Genomic DNA, 14299 nt, shown 5'->3' with positions numbered 1-14299 from the left:
CCTTCCACTCTCCCTGACCACCCCTCCTCTTTTTAAGCTCTTGGCACCAAGTAGCTATGAAGACTCTGAGACCTGGACCATCCCAAGGCTGTAGCTTTCTTTCCTCAAGTCTGGCAGGCTCTGTCGCTGTGAAGAGTCTGAAGGCTTTTTCTTTTCCAGGTAAGCTGGGGAGAGGGTTTGAAGAGCACTGTGAAGTTATGACGGTTTCTTCTTTATTTTCTTTTCCCTCTCTGGGCCTAAGACACCAGATTTTTTTTTTTTTTTAACAGTACATTTTGGCAGGCCCCGTTTTTTTTTCTGACAGAAAAAAATAACAGGCATATTTTGGGCGATTACTCAACTGGGGTCCTTTGTGACAGGATATGGTGCTGCGTGACTAATGGAGCTGGCTTTCTCCTGGTTTCCTTCCCCTTTCAGAGCTCTTGTTTACTGCCCTATACAAAAAAAAAAAAAAACAAAACCATAAGCTACAGATTTTTATTAAAAAAAAAAAAGAGCCTTGTGAGATACTCAAAGGCAATAAATCCTTCAGAGATTCCATTTCCAGGGCTGCAAACTCCCCGCCCTCTCCCCACTTTTTCTTTTCAGTGCTCAAGATTCACGACATGCGAATCTTCTTCCACCCCCACGTCCCCGCTTTCTTCTGAACATATGTCCAGCAGATCGTGGGGGCCAGGGAGGGCGGGGGAAGGGGAGCAGGATGGGAACCATATTTACGGTGCTTAACTCAGCAATTGCTAAAGGAAGAAATAATGACTTCCAGGGGGCTCTGGGCCTTTTTTCCAAGGCCTTTGTGTTTTCATAATCTATGACAATTTTGTGGTGTAAGCAAAAGTTATTACAAAACATGGAACCAGCCTAATGAGGAAGGTTATGTTCTAAACCAGGAGGGACTATCTCTTTGTAGAGGAAATTCAAATTTGGCTGGCTTTGGAATTCAGAATCCCTGGGCTTTCCAGAGAACTTTTGGGAGAGACTCTCTGGAGCTTGGTGTGCCTGACAGCTGGAACTGGACTTTCAGTTTTTCTAGAGATCAGATGGTTTGTTATTTCAAAAGGTGTCTGGCCCATGGATGGGAAAAGTTGACTAGCTAGTTAGGTTTACCGGAGACCGATTGGTGTAGATAGGGCACAAGACTTGTGGCCAGGCGATGGGTTTGAGTCTCAGTTGTAATCTGGAGCAAGTCATTTAATATCTGTAGGTTTCAGTTGCTCTGGTGTTAAAATTGGGATTGTGTCCCCTTCCCTCTAGGCTGCTGACCAAAAAAAGTGAGATGACATAAGCTTAAGGCACGGTGGGAATTCTTTTTTTTTAATGTCAATAGTTTGTGGGGTACGAGTGGTTTTTGGTTACATGGAGAAGTTCTTCAGTGGTGATTTCTGGGATTTTGGTGATCCCATCACCCAAGCAGTGTACATGGTGCCCAAGATGTAGTCTTTTATCCCTCACCCCCCTCCCAATCTGCTCCACTTCCCCGTCCCCAAAGTCCACTGTATCATTCATATGCATGGCATGTATGCATTCTTGACAATTAGAGAAGTATGCAGTGATCCCTTCTAATGCTTCTTCATGCAAAGTGCTGGCTCACACTTTCTACAGAGGAGAGAGGCTGAGAACTACAAAGCCTACTGATGAACAGGAGGGAGGTTATTTATACAGTGGCCCAGGGCACCATATTACATGGGTGTTTGGGAGGCTGGTTTTGCTTCCAAGTTTGCCCACTCCCTGGTCATCTTCCAGGCAGGTCTTAGAATCATAACTTTGATCACATTCCTTCCCTACCCAGGAAACTCTCTTGTCAAACCCAGACAAAAGGCACCTGCCTGCTCCATCTTGCCTGCCTTTTCTTCTGTAACTAAATCATCTTATGCCCTAACTCTCCATCTTAGCAAAGTGAACACTGGATGCAGTTTAGCCACTTGCCCGACGTTTTCATGGTACGTTGCTTGGAGGCCCTCACTCCTCCTTCACCTTCCTATTCCTCTTCCTCCTCCTCTCTGTTACATCTTGTTCATTTGTCATTTCTTATAAGATCCTACTTCAGCTTCACCCCTCTCTGACTCTCCACTGAGTAGGAACACCTCAAGTAGACACTCCAAACCCTCTGATAAACCCTAGCAACTATCTTTTTTCAGTCTCCACAATTCAAAAATCGAATAATGCCCTAAGTAAAGGCAGTTGACTTGACTTCTCCAGAAGGTAAACTGAGACCCACCCAGGGAACAAACTGGACAGAGATTACACAGTAAATCCATGACAGACAGAAATAAAACCCCTGCATCCTGATTCTAGTTTGCCTGGAGTTTAAAAAGAGGTTCTTTAGCTTGAATATCCCAGAATAGCCTCTCCCAAGCTGACCCGCTGTGAAGTGATGTGTTGCAAGGGTTGTTTTTTTGCCTTGGCTTAACTCTTAAAAAAACACCCCAAACTCCCCAAATCAGCCTGAAAAAAGCCATTTCTCACAATGTCATCCAGTTGCCAAGTTTAAACTTAGTATATTACATTATGAACGCCTCCAGGCCTCACTCTCAGCTTACTGCGACGCTCAGGTATCTGAACTGAGTTCAGAAATCACAGTTTATTGAAGGAAACAGATCATTAAGTCACTCCACTGGACTGAAGCTGTTGACGTTGTTTATTTGGAGAAGCTGAGCACTGACTAATGTTCTCTTGATTTACGTGGATCAGGACTAACTGGAGCTATTTAACAAAGGGTGTGGCCATCAGATAGCATGGGACGCATCTGGACTAACGGGAAGAGGAACGGGACAGTGGTGTGCTGAAGCTTGCATTGGCTTGTGAAAGCTGATTGGTAAATTTTCAGGAATTTTGCAAGCTGGTTTTTAAACACAGCCATTGTTAAAAATTAAATGATACAAATATATAATTAATTATATTTTTAAAAGATAATAAATACTTCCAACAGATCAGATCCTAATTTTTTAAAACTACACTTTACTGTCATCTATGTGCTTGAGTTATGTCTATTACACATATGGCGGGAAGACTATAGCGTGGTATACTTTCTTGTTCATTTGTCATTTCTTTTTTTTTTTTTTTTTGAGACGGAGTCTCACTCTGTCGCCCAGGCTGGAGTGCAGTGGCCGGATCTCAGCTCACTGCAAGCTCCGCCTCCTGGGTTTACGCCATTCTCCTGCCTCAGCCTCCCGAGTAGCTGGGACTACAGGCGCCCGCCACCTCGCCCGGCTAGTTTTTTTGTATTTTTTAGTAGAGACGGGGTTTCACCAGGTTAGCCAGGATGGTCTCGATCTCCTGACCTCGTGATCCGCCCGTCTCGGCCTCCCAAAGTGCTGGGATTACAGGCTTGAGCCACCGCGCCCGGCCTCATTTGTCATTTCTTATAAGATCCTACTTCAACTTCACCCCTCTCTGACTCTCCACTCTCTTCCCAGTTCCACAGTTAGTAACATCACATTGGTAGCTTGAAATTGGCTGTGGTGACAATATTTACACCACAGAAATCGGCACACTCTATACTCAGGGCTTGATTTATTGTTGTGTTGATTATCTCGACTTAAGGCAGTGATAGAGAAAATGTTAATACGGTACGATTAGATGTAAAAGTGTGCCGTGTCTGTAGCAGTGACATTGTGAATCATAATATATTGAGGTAATATTTTTCTAGTTTTTGAAAACTACTACCTGATTCAGCAAAAAAGTGGCTCATATGGAAAAAAAGCAGCGAAGTTCTGAAATGCGTCTTCATTGTTTCACTTTTATCTTACTTATTATTGTAGATGTAATTATTAACCAACATTCACATCAGATTCGCAATTGGAAAGCCAGCTGTTAAACACTTACCAGCTCACTACTGGAAAGAAGTATATATGGACTACTCCCTTGGGATTCCAGAAGAAAGAACGTTATAGAACACCTACAACTTGGCAATCAGGGGCCTGAGGTACAGCTGAAGTACAGCTGTGGAACAGGAGATGCTAATTCCTGAGAAGAGAGCAACACAGATTTTACAGTCAGCAGCCAGAGGCTACCCTCAGAACAGGAATGTGAAAAATAAACCAGATATGCTAAACTGAAATCTACCACTGGACACCAACAAGGTTAAATGGTAGAAAAGCCATAATCACTTCTAAATTCAAGGGTAGGATTAATACTATATTTTCACAGTACCTGAAAGTTCTGTGGCCTTTCCTAGACACCAGTTCATGTGATTAACAGAACAGAACTGAGGTTGAGGGGAAAATTAGGTATCAGCATTGGGCCCATTTTACAGATGGGAAACTGAGGCAGTGGAAGGTAAAATAGTTTGCCCAAGGTTACTTTTTCTGCATAAATGGCTACCCTGGGACTAGATGGGGACAGAACTACCACAGACTTGGGGGTCAGACATACTTTGGTTAAAAACTCAACCTTGACATTTATGTAACATTGGTAACGTTACTTTACCTTTTTAAGCCTTGGGTTTTTTGTTTGTTTGTTTGTTTAAACTTACAAAATGGGGATGATAAAGCCTAGATTCCAAGTTTGCAGTGAGGGTTAGTTTAAGATGATGATAGATGCAAAGGACCTGATGATTGGGAAGCCTTTGCACCTCCTATCGTGTACTTATATTACTTACATTTGATTTTGAAATACAATATAAAACTCTCTTGGCTCACGTATTTACTTTTCTAATTATATTTGTTGGGTTTAGGTAAATTACTCTGCAAGGCCTTAGGCCAAACCAGTTTGAGGGGGTGGGGGCAGGGGCAGGGAGGAGGGAGAAGGGAAGACGTGAGTCAGAAGAGGAAATCTGGTTATGATCCTGTGAAAGTGGAGGCGGACCTGGAGCATTTGGGCAGGGGAAATAATTAAAATTTTGTAAAGGGCTCCTTCACTCACTGATAATTGGAGATAATCTGTATACACTATCGTGTTCAACAAGGCCATTTCATGCAACAGAAGCTGGAGCTCCAGATGGACTGCCTCTGCCTAGACTTAGGGCTCCACATCACCACCAGCAGAAATGAGAAGGCTTGGAGACCTCTGTGCCCCCACACCCTCACAGCCTCACCAGCACTCTCTGCCTTGGAACAAAACCCAACCCCACGAAAAGCTGAGGCCTCAGGTCATCCCTCAGCTGCCAGGGCAGGGAGGCAGCCACTCCCCTACTTCCCAGAGTGCTCACTCCTCCTTCTGGATGGGCCTTTCTTCTTAGAGCTTGTCAGCACTAGGCAAACTATTAATTCACTAGACTGTAATCTCTGTGAGGGCAGGGGGTTTTATTTCATGTGGGACATAGAACAGTGCTAGAGACACAGAAGGCTCTCAATAAATAGTGGCTCAAAGATGAGTGTAAATGAGTCATCTTCATCTTTTGTTTTCTCTTTCAAATAACAATCCATTCTTTGATCAAGCTCAACAGGTTCAGATTTGGCTCAGGGCTCACAAGGGTAAATCGAGGAGGTAAGGGTGTTGTTGAAGGTTTGAGGGGTGCTCACTGCAAAAACAGGCATCTCTGAGGATGGGCCATGGACCAGCCGACATGGACTGAATGAGGCAATGGAGCTCGGTGGTTAAGAATGTGGTGGTTCAAATCCAGGCCCCACCATTTATTAGCTGTGTAACCTTGGGCAAGTTATTTTTATCTTTCTCAGTCTCATTTTCCTTATCTGTAAAATGTGGATAAAAATATCCACCTCTTAAAGTTGTAGTGCAGGTTAACGAGATAAAGCATGGCGAGTGCTTAGCACGGAGCCTGGCGTGGGAAAAGGAGCCAATATTCATGGCACTGTGGAGGTGGAGGTGGAGGTGGAGGTGGAGGTGGAGCATTTGGGCAGGGGGACGAATACAGCCAGAAGAGCTGGGAAAAAGGCCAGTCTGCAGATGTCCTCTATGTACTCAGATGGCATCTTATCAGCCTGCAATGGGGCCCTGCAAAGAGGCCTACCCAAGGTACTACCCTACAGCAGTAACACCTACCCAAGAGGACCTGGCTGTGGCATGGGGACTGACACCATCATGGCCCTAGCTAGATCCAGAAGCCACTGGAATGATGTCAGTGCCTTACTCTACGGATGGTGTCTTCCCTTGGGCAAAATAAGCACAAACACACCTCAACACGTAAGACAGTATATACAGGGCAGGACACCCATGCTGAAGCCATGCCCAAGAATAAAGGACACAAGGATTCACAAGATACCCTGAGTTGAGAACTACAAGGTTTAGAACCAAGGAGGAGCAAAAGGGCAAAAGGGTGAGGTGGTGTAATTTTCCCTCCAGGAAGATAGTTGTGGTTTCATTACAGGAGATGAGTTTTCAGGGGGCATGGAAAGGAGAAGGGCTTGGAAGAGAAGAGACACTACATACTGGAGGGAGCATGTATGAAAATGTTATGCCCAATGTGAAGAGGCTGGGGCCGGAGCAGCAGTGCAATTGCAGGGTGCACAAGGATTCTCTCCCACCTCCAAGCAGAGCCCAAATGCATCCATCACTGGGCAAATGAATACTCTGCCCTGGATACTGATGGGGTCTTCTGAACTTGTTCCCCAGGGTGAGCCTGATTTAGGCTCAAGAAGTCCCCATTCTGCTTGATATTGTAAATGGCATAGGTACCCAAACAGCATGGTATATGGGAAGACAGACCTGGAATAAGGGCTAGAAGGCTTGATTTGAGGTTCCAGAAATCATTTTCCAGCTTTAATTTTGAGCTTCAGTTTCCTCATCTGTGACAGGGAGGAGCATAGCGGGCTCCCCTCACAGGCCCCTCGTGATGAACCTCTGGGGTCTTTGCCTGTGGGAGCTCCACACTTTGTGCTTCCAAGGACCAGTCACTTCAGCAGGCCCCTCAGAGCACAGCTTCTCTGGTTAATCCTGACCTCACGCTGGCCCTGCCTGCAAGTGGAGACACAGACCCTGGCTGCTGGGCGGGGACGCCCGTCATCCAGTCAGTGCAGCTCAGGCACTAAGCGCATGAATGGACGCTTGCAAAACACACTGGGCTCTTTGCTTGAAAGCCACCAGAGCGAGACAAAGGATGCCTTCCCTGGCTGGATTCCTAGCAGGGGGCTCGCCACAACTGCCACCTCCAGAAAAAAGTCTGTGCAGGTGTAGACATGTACACCTTCCTGAATGTTGGCTCTGCCCCACCTAGTGTGCAGTGCAGATGCAAATTCCACTCTCTTGCAGCTACCTCTTGCAACTGCAGGCATGTCACGTAGCTCTAACTCCCCGGCTTCAGTTTCCAGAGTTACAAAGCAGGAGCCACAGACACTCTAAACTCCCTGCCTTCTAGCAAATCTCCTAAAAGCTATTAAGGATTGTTTCTGATTCTGTGGGACCTCTGTGGATCAGCTTGCATTCCCAAACCAAATGCAGCCACTTGCCTTGGTCTAGCTTGTTTGGTGTCCCCAACTATGGCTTACTATGAGGGTCTACAGCCAGCTTGCTGTGGTGGGGTTCTACCTTCCATGTACCAGCTAAGTGACCCAGGACAAGTCAGTTTAACCTCTCTGTGCCTAGGTTTCCTCATCTCTAAAGTGGGATCATAGTTGCACTTACCTCATAGGCTGTAACCTATGCCGTATGAACTCATGCTTTTGAGTCGAGTTAATTATATGAGTTAACACAAGTGTATGAGCTCATACTATACACGTAAAATGCTTAAACCAGTGCCTGCACATAGTAAGAATCATTATAAGTGAAACAATAGTAATAATGATAGTAGGTATTATTATTCATTTTCCACCCCAATTATCATTCTAGTTCCATTTTTCTGACTTTCTCACCACAGTCTTGAGGCCTGGCCCTATCTGCCCTAGGCTGACTACTACCATGAGCACTCCAAGACTCAGAAGCAGGGGATGGAAGAGAGGCTGAATGAAGCAGGTGGAGACGGAGGGTTGAGAAGAGGATGTGGCTGGGCTGGAGGAGCAGGGAGAAGATAAAGACCATTAGAAACAGGATGAGAGAACAATGCCCGGGCTAACCCTCTCGGAGCTCTGAAGGCCCAAGGCAAAGGCACAGTGTCTGTGGAATTGTCCCCAACTCTGGAGTCCCCCAGGATCTACCTTAATCTGACGTGTATAATGTGTGTATCACACTGGAATAGAATGAATTAAACTTGAAAGAGAGTTTATTCCTCAAGGCAGGTGGGAACTCCATCGAATGGAATTGAACAGCATTAGAAAGTGAGGGTATTGGCTATATTTCTTCTCCTTTGGCTTCGAATGGAAGGTTGAGAAGAACTCTAGCCTCTTCAACCCCAGGCCTTCTCTTAGCACTCTGCGTTACTGTACTGGGGGCCGTAAAGGAATCAGGCATATCCTAGATGCCTAAGCAAGCTGTGAGAATAAGAGGGCTGTCTCACGCCCATTTGCCTGGACACTGAGTCACTTCCCTCTGTCATTCCTAAACCATCCTGTGGCACCATGTTGGATCTGTGCCACAGAAGTTCAGGAGACTTGGATTCTCCTCAAACTATGTCTCAGAAAAGCAGGGCCCTAACCCAGATTGTTTTAGACCCCTCCCCAATTCCCTCTGTTTGTTACTGACACACTAGTCCCTGAGATATGATCCCAAGAAAGGGAGGCAGGAAAGGCCTTGCTTGTCTACCTGCTACGTTTGTCCTCTCCCTCCTCTGCTTCTCCTCCTGGCTGGGCAGAGCTGTCTACTTTCCCTTCCTATCTGAGGGGAAATTTTATCAGGCTATCGACTGTCTTTTCTGAACTATGGCTTATGGTAAAGTCCCATTATCAGACCACCTGACTTGGCACTTTAAAGGAAGATTTTAAAATTTAGAAATCTTTCCACAAAGCCTCTAGCAACTCAAGAGAGTTAGCATGGACCCCCAAGGCTGAGCAGTGGCTCATCATCCAGGTAGTGTCGCCTTCCACAGGGAGAAGTGGGTCTGCGGCTGGGAAACCATAGCATGGGATCCCTTACAAGGGAAAGAGGGAACAGTGGTTTAAGATGCTCATTGGTGATACCCCTGGCCTACTTATGGAACATATACCCCATTACACACATACTCCTGTGTAATGGGGCTTCCCATTTTATACTTAGGGGTGTATATTTAAATAAGTGAGGGGGGCATACAGCAAATGAAAGTACTCATTTCTGAATGCTGAGAATATGCATGATTTTCACTTTTTATTTTGCTCATACACATTTTCTGACTTTCTACAACTAATATGTTACCTTAGGATAGAAATAAAAAAATAAAATTCATAACATTATGTTATGTAAAATTTTAATTAAAATATACAAATATATATTCATTAAGTATATCTAAAAAGACTTCTATATACCTTTTCATTTATATATGATATGATACATAATGTAACATATAATATATATGATACATTAGAATACAGGTGACTGACTATTCATAGAAAAATTCTGAAGGAACACAATAAAATATCAGGTCTTCTAGTTGTGTTTTTCTGTATTTATTTTTGTAATTAGGAGGAAAAAACGTGTGTATATGTATGTACATATGTAAATGTGTGCATATATGTGTATATAGCATGTGTATGCATGTGCACATGTACATATGTATATGTGTGTACGTCTATGTGCATGTACAGTACATGTGCATATGTATATGTGTGTGTACCATATCGTGTATAAGTGTGTATAGTATGTGTGTATGCATGTATATATATGTATGTGTGCATATACCTGTGTACAGTATGTGTATGTATGTGTATAGGTGTGGGGAAGTATATATGTGTGCACACAGTATGTGTACATGTACATATGTGTGTGGATGTATATATATGTGTGTACAGCATGTGTATGTGTGTGCATGTATAGATGTGTGTTACAGTATGTGTGTGCACATATATTATGTGTGAATACAGTACGTGTGTGTATGTGTGTGCATGTATATATGTGTGCATACAATATATGTATATGTGCATGTATGTATGTACATGTATATATGTGTGTGTATGTGTGTGTACAGTATGTGTATGTGTGTGCATGTATACATGTGTGTGCGCATGTATACATATGTGTTCACAGTATGTGCACGTGTGTATGTGTGTGCATGTACATATGTGTAAGTACAGTATGTGTATGTGTGCATGTGTATGCACATATATATTTGTGTGTACTGTGTGTATGTATGTGTGTGCATGTATATGTGTGCGTACAATATATGTGTGTATGTGTGTGCATGTATATATGTGTGTACGTGCATGTCTTACGTGTATGTGTTTTACTATTTATGCTTCCTTTGGTGAAGACAAACACTTCCAAGTTATTTTCAGATCATGATTCTTGTTTGTTTTCCTGGTACAGATTAGCTATCTGCTTTTCTCAGCATGAAAACAGGTACAACTTTTTTCCTGTGTTGATAGCTTCTAAATGTTGGACTTGGGCCTAAAGTGACTACAGGATTTCGTGCATGTTTAAGTTTGACCAGGTCTGGCTAGTGCATGAAACCAGTCAGCACGGTTGAATGAATGATGGATGAACATCTAGAGTTGTTTACAAACAGCAAAAAACGCACCTAGTAGAGAATGTTCTGGACTTAATTCCCATGCACGAGGTACTGTGTTCTGTGGTTGCTGCCTGTCTTCAGGGGATGTACTGCAGACTAATCGGGAGCACGATTCACAGGGCAAAGCAAGAGAAAGGTAATGTCTGTAACACCCTCCGAAGGGACACCGTGAAGCTGCATCCTGGATGTCCAGGCCCCGGGGGAGATGAGCGTGATGATCTCATGGTTATTTTCCATCTCTGATGATCAATGGGATTTCCCTGATGCTTGTGTACTGTTTTCAATTTGTTCTTTGGCTAGCACTTTCTAGGTTGCTTTGAAGACAAACACTGATTTCCCCATTTTATTCTGGGCTATATAAATAGCAACGTTTTAGGTTCCCACCCTTTGTTTATAGATTTGCCTCAGGAATTATTATCCAATATAAAAATGGACCTAAGAGAAAGAAAGTTCTTAAATAGGTGGACCTAGACAATCCAGAACCTCTGGCCAAAATAGGTTCATCTATAAATAAGGCCTCACTCTTCCAACCCCCAGCCCCTTTGCCATTGGAATTCTCTGACGGCAGAAAGGCCCTTGTCTCTGCCTAGAATTTTGAAATTCTCTGATGGAAGTTTTGGTGTAATGGCAAATGTCATTTTAAGGCCTCAGAATGTTTTCCACTCATTACAAATCACCCTTCCATGAAGCAGTTCTTAAATCCTTCCCTAGCACTAGTAAGGATTGAGAAACAATAGGGGTTTCATGCTTTTGTCCAAATTGCATGGAAAGTTCCAGGGGTTACAGGAGGGAAGGATGGGGAGGAGAACAAAAACAGAACGTCTGGGTCTCAGGATATCCAGCTTAAAATATTAGCCTCTGGGACTCACAGCTTCAAACATGTCACTGAGTCTATAAATACCATTCTCATCACCTGGAGTTGTAAAGCGAACATTGTTTAGCTTCTCTGGCTTTGCATTTACAGTCTTGTTTGCCTGCTGGACACTGTCCACCCAACACCACCTTCCGTGGGTCTCTGTGGGATTCTAGGACTATCAGGGGACTGTCTGGAAAGGAAAACCCATTATACCACTGACCCCAAGAAGGGAGCACCTGGAACCACTCTCGCAGTTTTTGCTGAACATTTCCATAGTTCTTCCTGGTTATGCGTCTTTTTGATCACTTACATTTTTTTTATTTTGGATAACCAATCAAAGCCATCAGTATTTCCTAAGGCCCTACAGTGTTCAGAGCACTGTGGAGGCATCCTTGGGGCATATAACGAATTCCGAGACAAGGTTAGGGGACACACAGATTCATTAAAGCCAACACATCTGAAACAGAACATATAAGGTGGTTTTCAATAATTAAACTGTCTATGGTAGGCAAAAAATGCAGTGAGCACAGGAGAGGGAATGCCAACTCCAGGTTCCCCAGAGGTTTGTCGGGGTGGGGTGTTGGGGGAGAGAGCAGAGTTGAAGCTGGACCTCTAAGAAGATGGGCACAGTCTAGACAGATATTTCAACAAAGGGAATGGAATGAGCAAGGACAAAGAACAGGGATGGAGGAGGATACGGGGTGGGTTTGTATATCTGGCCAAGGTGAATTCACATTGGGGGAGGACATGGTAGAGCAGACTTGAGTGGTGGTAGGATAGGGTTACTTTATGGAGGGCTTTGAAAGCTTCTTTTTCACTGTAAGTTCCTGTGCAACATTTTCCAAAAAAAGACATTGCCAGCAATGGCTTGTCCAAAAGTCTGACACTTGCCTTGGACTTCCTCCTCCTATCTCCTTCCTCAACTGGCCCACCTAGTGTAAGTCTCAAAACACACGGACCAACCCAGGATGGATGGTTTGCCCAGTTATCATGGGTGCCCTTTGGACAGTTCAAACTGGCTTTCCCTTGGCAGGCAGTTTCATTTTGCCAACAGAGCTGGACTGGAAAGAGACTAGATCAACCGTTTGGGCTATATCTCCCCAGGCTATCATCTTGGGAGGGGGGCAACAGCAGACACCAGGAGCTGGCTGGCATCAAGGTGCAATCTGGTAGTCACAGAAGAGATTCTTATCCTTGGAGGGTCTGTGAGCCCACAAACAGCTGCTTGGCTTGGCTTGGCTTGGCTTGCCTTGGCTAGTAGCATTTCCAGCAGAGATGAGCAGGAGATGGATGGGTGATTGAGAGCTGGCAGTGATAAGAAAGAAACGGTCTTCAGTACTGAAATGAGATATTTGTGTCTCTATCTTCAAATGCACAAGTTCTGGCCTTCGACCACTTTGCTGGCAAACTTAAGTTTTTCCATTGTTGCCTGAAGCGCTCCAGTGGAAGACGAGGGTGGAGGGACCTGCCAGGGCTGCTCTCCACGTGAGAGGAGGATTTAAAGTAGCAAGTGGCCAGGAGGGCAAGGGCTGTGCAATGGGACAGAGGATGTGAGGGGTCAGGATGTGAGAGGAAAAGCCATTGCTCGGCATGGCTGGGGACTGGGGGCTCCCAGGGATGGGAACTGTGGCAGCAGTTCTGGGCTTTTTCCACATCTGTCACCCTGGCCTAGTGCCGTCTCCTCTCCATGAGACCAAGAAGCAAATGTAAGGGAGGAAGGACTTTTCAACAGAAATGCTCATAAAGAAAGACTTAGTTCCACCAACTGAGCTGCAGTGGGGGTGGAGGTGGGGGTGGGGGGAGTGGGGGCACTTGCCACTCTTCCCTGACTCCTAACCATGACTTTCTCACTCAAAAACTGTCCATCTGTCCACTGCTCCGCCAAACCCCGGAGCCCCATGCTGATTTCCTTTGGAAGAACCCCAGCTCCCAGGGCGACCTCAGCAACAGCAGGGCCCACGGACGGTTCCAATCCCAAACTTCCCGTCACAAGAAGGGTCGGCCTGGTCTATGGAAGTTACAATAACATAGTGGCCGTTTATGAGCAAGAGCCCTCAATAAAGTCATCGGGACGGTTCTCTCGGCAGCGTGTCTAATCTTCTCTGGCTGCCATTCTGGGCGCTTGGCTCCTGATCTATTTTGGTCTCTCTCTTCTTTGACTCATTCTGGGACTTCCGTGCCATAAATCTGAGCCCCCCCACCAGGGCCTGGTCCCACCAGCAGGCAGACAATTCAGAATTAGCTGCAGTCATGGTTGTCCAAACTGACAGGCAGGGAAACTGAGGCACAGCAGGTCGCAGGTCCTTGTCTCATCTCCCACAGTGACCTGGCAGTACAGCTGCCAGCAAGGCCCAGGGTTCTGGCTGGGACTTCAGCTCTGGAGTTGTTACAGAAGGCCAGGGGCCATGTGAAATGTTACAAAGCTCTTACTGGGCCCCACATGGTTACAAATCCCAGGGCTCTGCTACAAATGGGATTGTGATGGGAATGCAGTGGGGGTGGGGAGTGTGTGTGTGTGTGTGTGTGTGTGTGTAAGTGGCGGGTTTGCTAGTGTGTTTGAAAGCCTTCCATGCCTGGAATTTGACAAGCATGGAATAAAGACCAGAAAACCCAAAATAATGGGGGCGAGAGAACAAAGAGTCTTCCCAAAGCCATGGTTCAAGCTGTGGGCAAATGTCTTCCTGTTTCTCATCCAAAAGTCCCTGCCCCTAGGCCCAAGGGGCTGGCTGGGCTGGTTTGGCCAGTCCAAGGCCATTCTGCAGCCTCAGGCCTCTCTAGATGCGGCCTACGTGCTCTGGAGAGGGAAGCAGGGGAGGCAGGGAGGCAGTCAGGGCTTTAGACACTTTCTAGGTGCCTCAGGGGGCCTACATATTTCCTATGTAAAGTTCAGTCTGTTTGCAATTAGACTTCTCTTCTTTGCTTATTTCCGGAGAGATTATAAATAGTGAAATCAGCTTAATTTGGCTCTCTCTGAGATC

General features: G+C 45.2%; 1 protein-coding gene across 1 annotated transcript in view; it reads right to left on the bottom strand.

Moving 5' to 3' along the window:
- Positions 1-265: 265 nt before the first annotated feature.
- RAD51B (RAD51 paralog B) overlaps positions 266-14299 on the bottom strand; it is an 848991-nt gene continuing 834957 nt past the window's right edge. Inside the window, exon 11 of the mRNA XM_025392668.1 lies at positions 266-434. Within this exon, the coding sequence (XP_025248453.1) occupies positions 427-434 (8 nt within the window). The 3' untranslated portion in view covers positions 266-426. The remainder of the gene's footprint in view (positions 435-14299) is intronic.

This window comes from Theropithecus gelada, chromosome 7b (assembly GCF_003255815.1).
Source record: "Theropithecus gelada isolate Dixy chromosome 7b, Tgel_1.0, whole genome shotgun sequence".
NCBI classification, from domain to species: Eukaryota; Metazoa; Chordata; class Mammalia; order Primates; family Cercopithecidae; genus Theropithecus; species Theropithecus gelada.
Note: the sequence above shows the minus strand (reverse complement) of the source record. Positions and strands in the feature narration are given on the sequence as shown.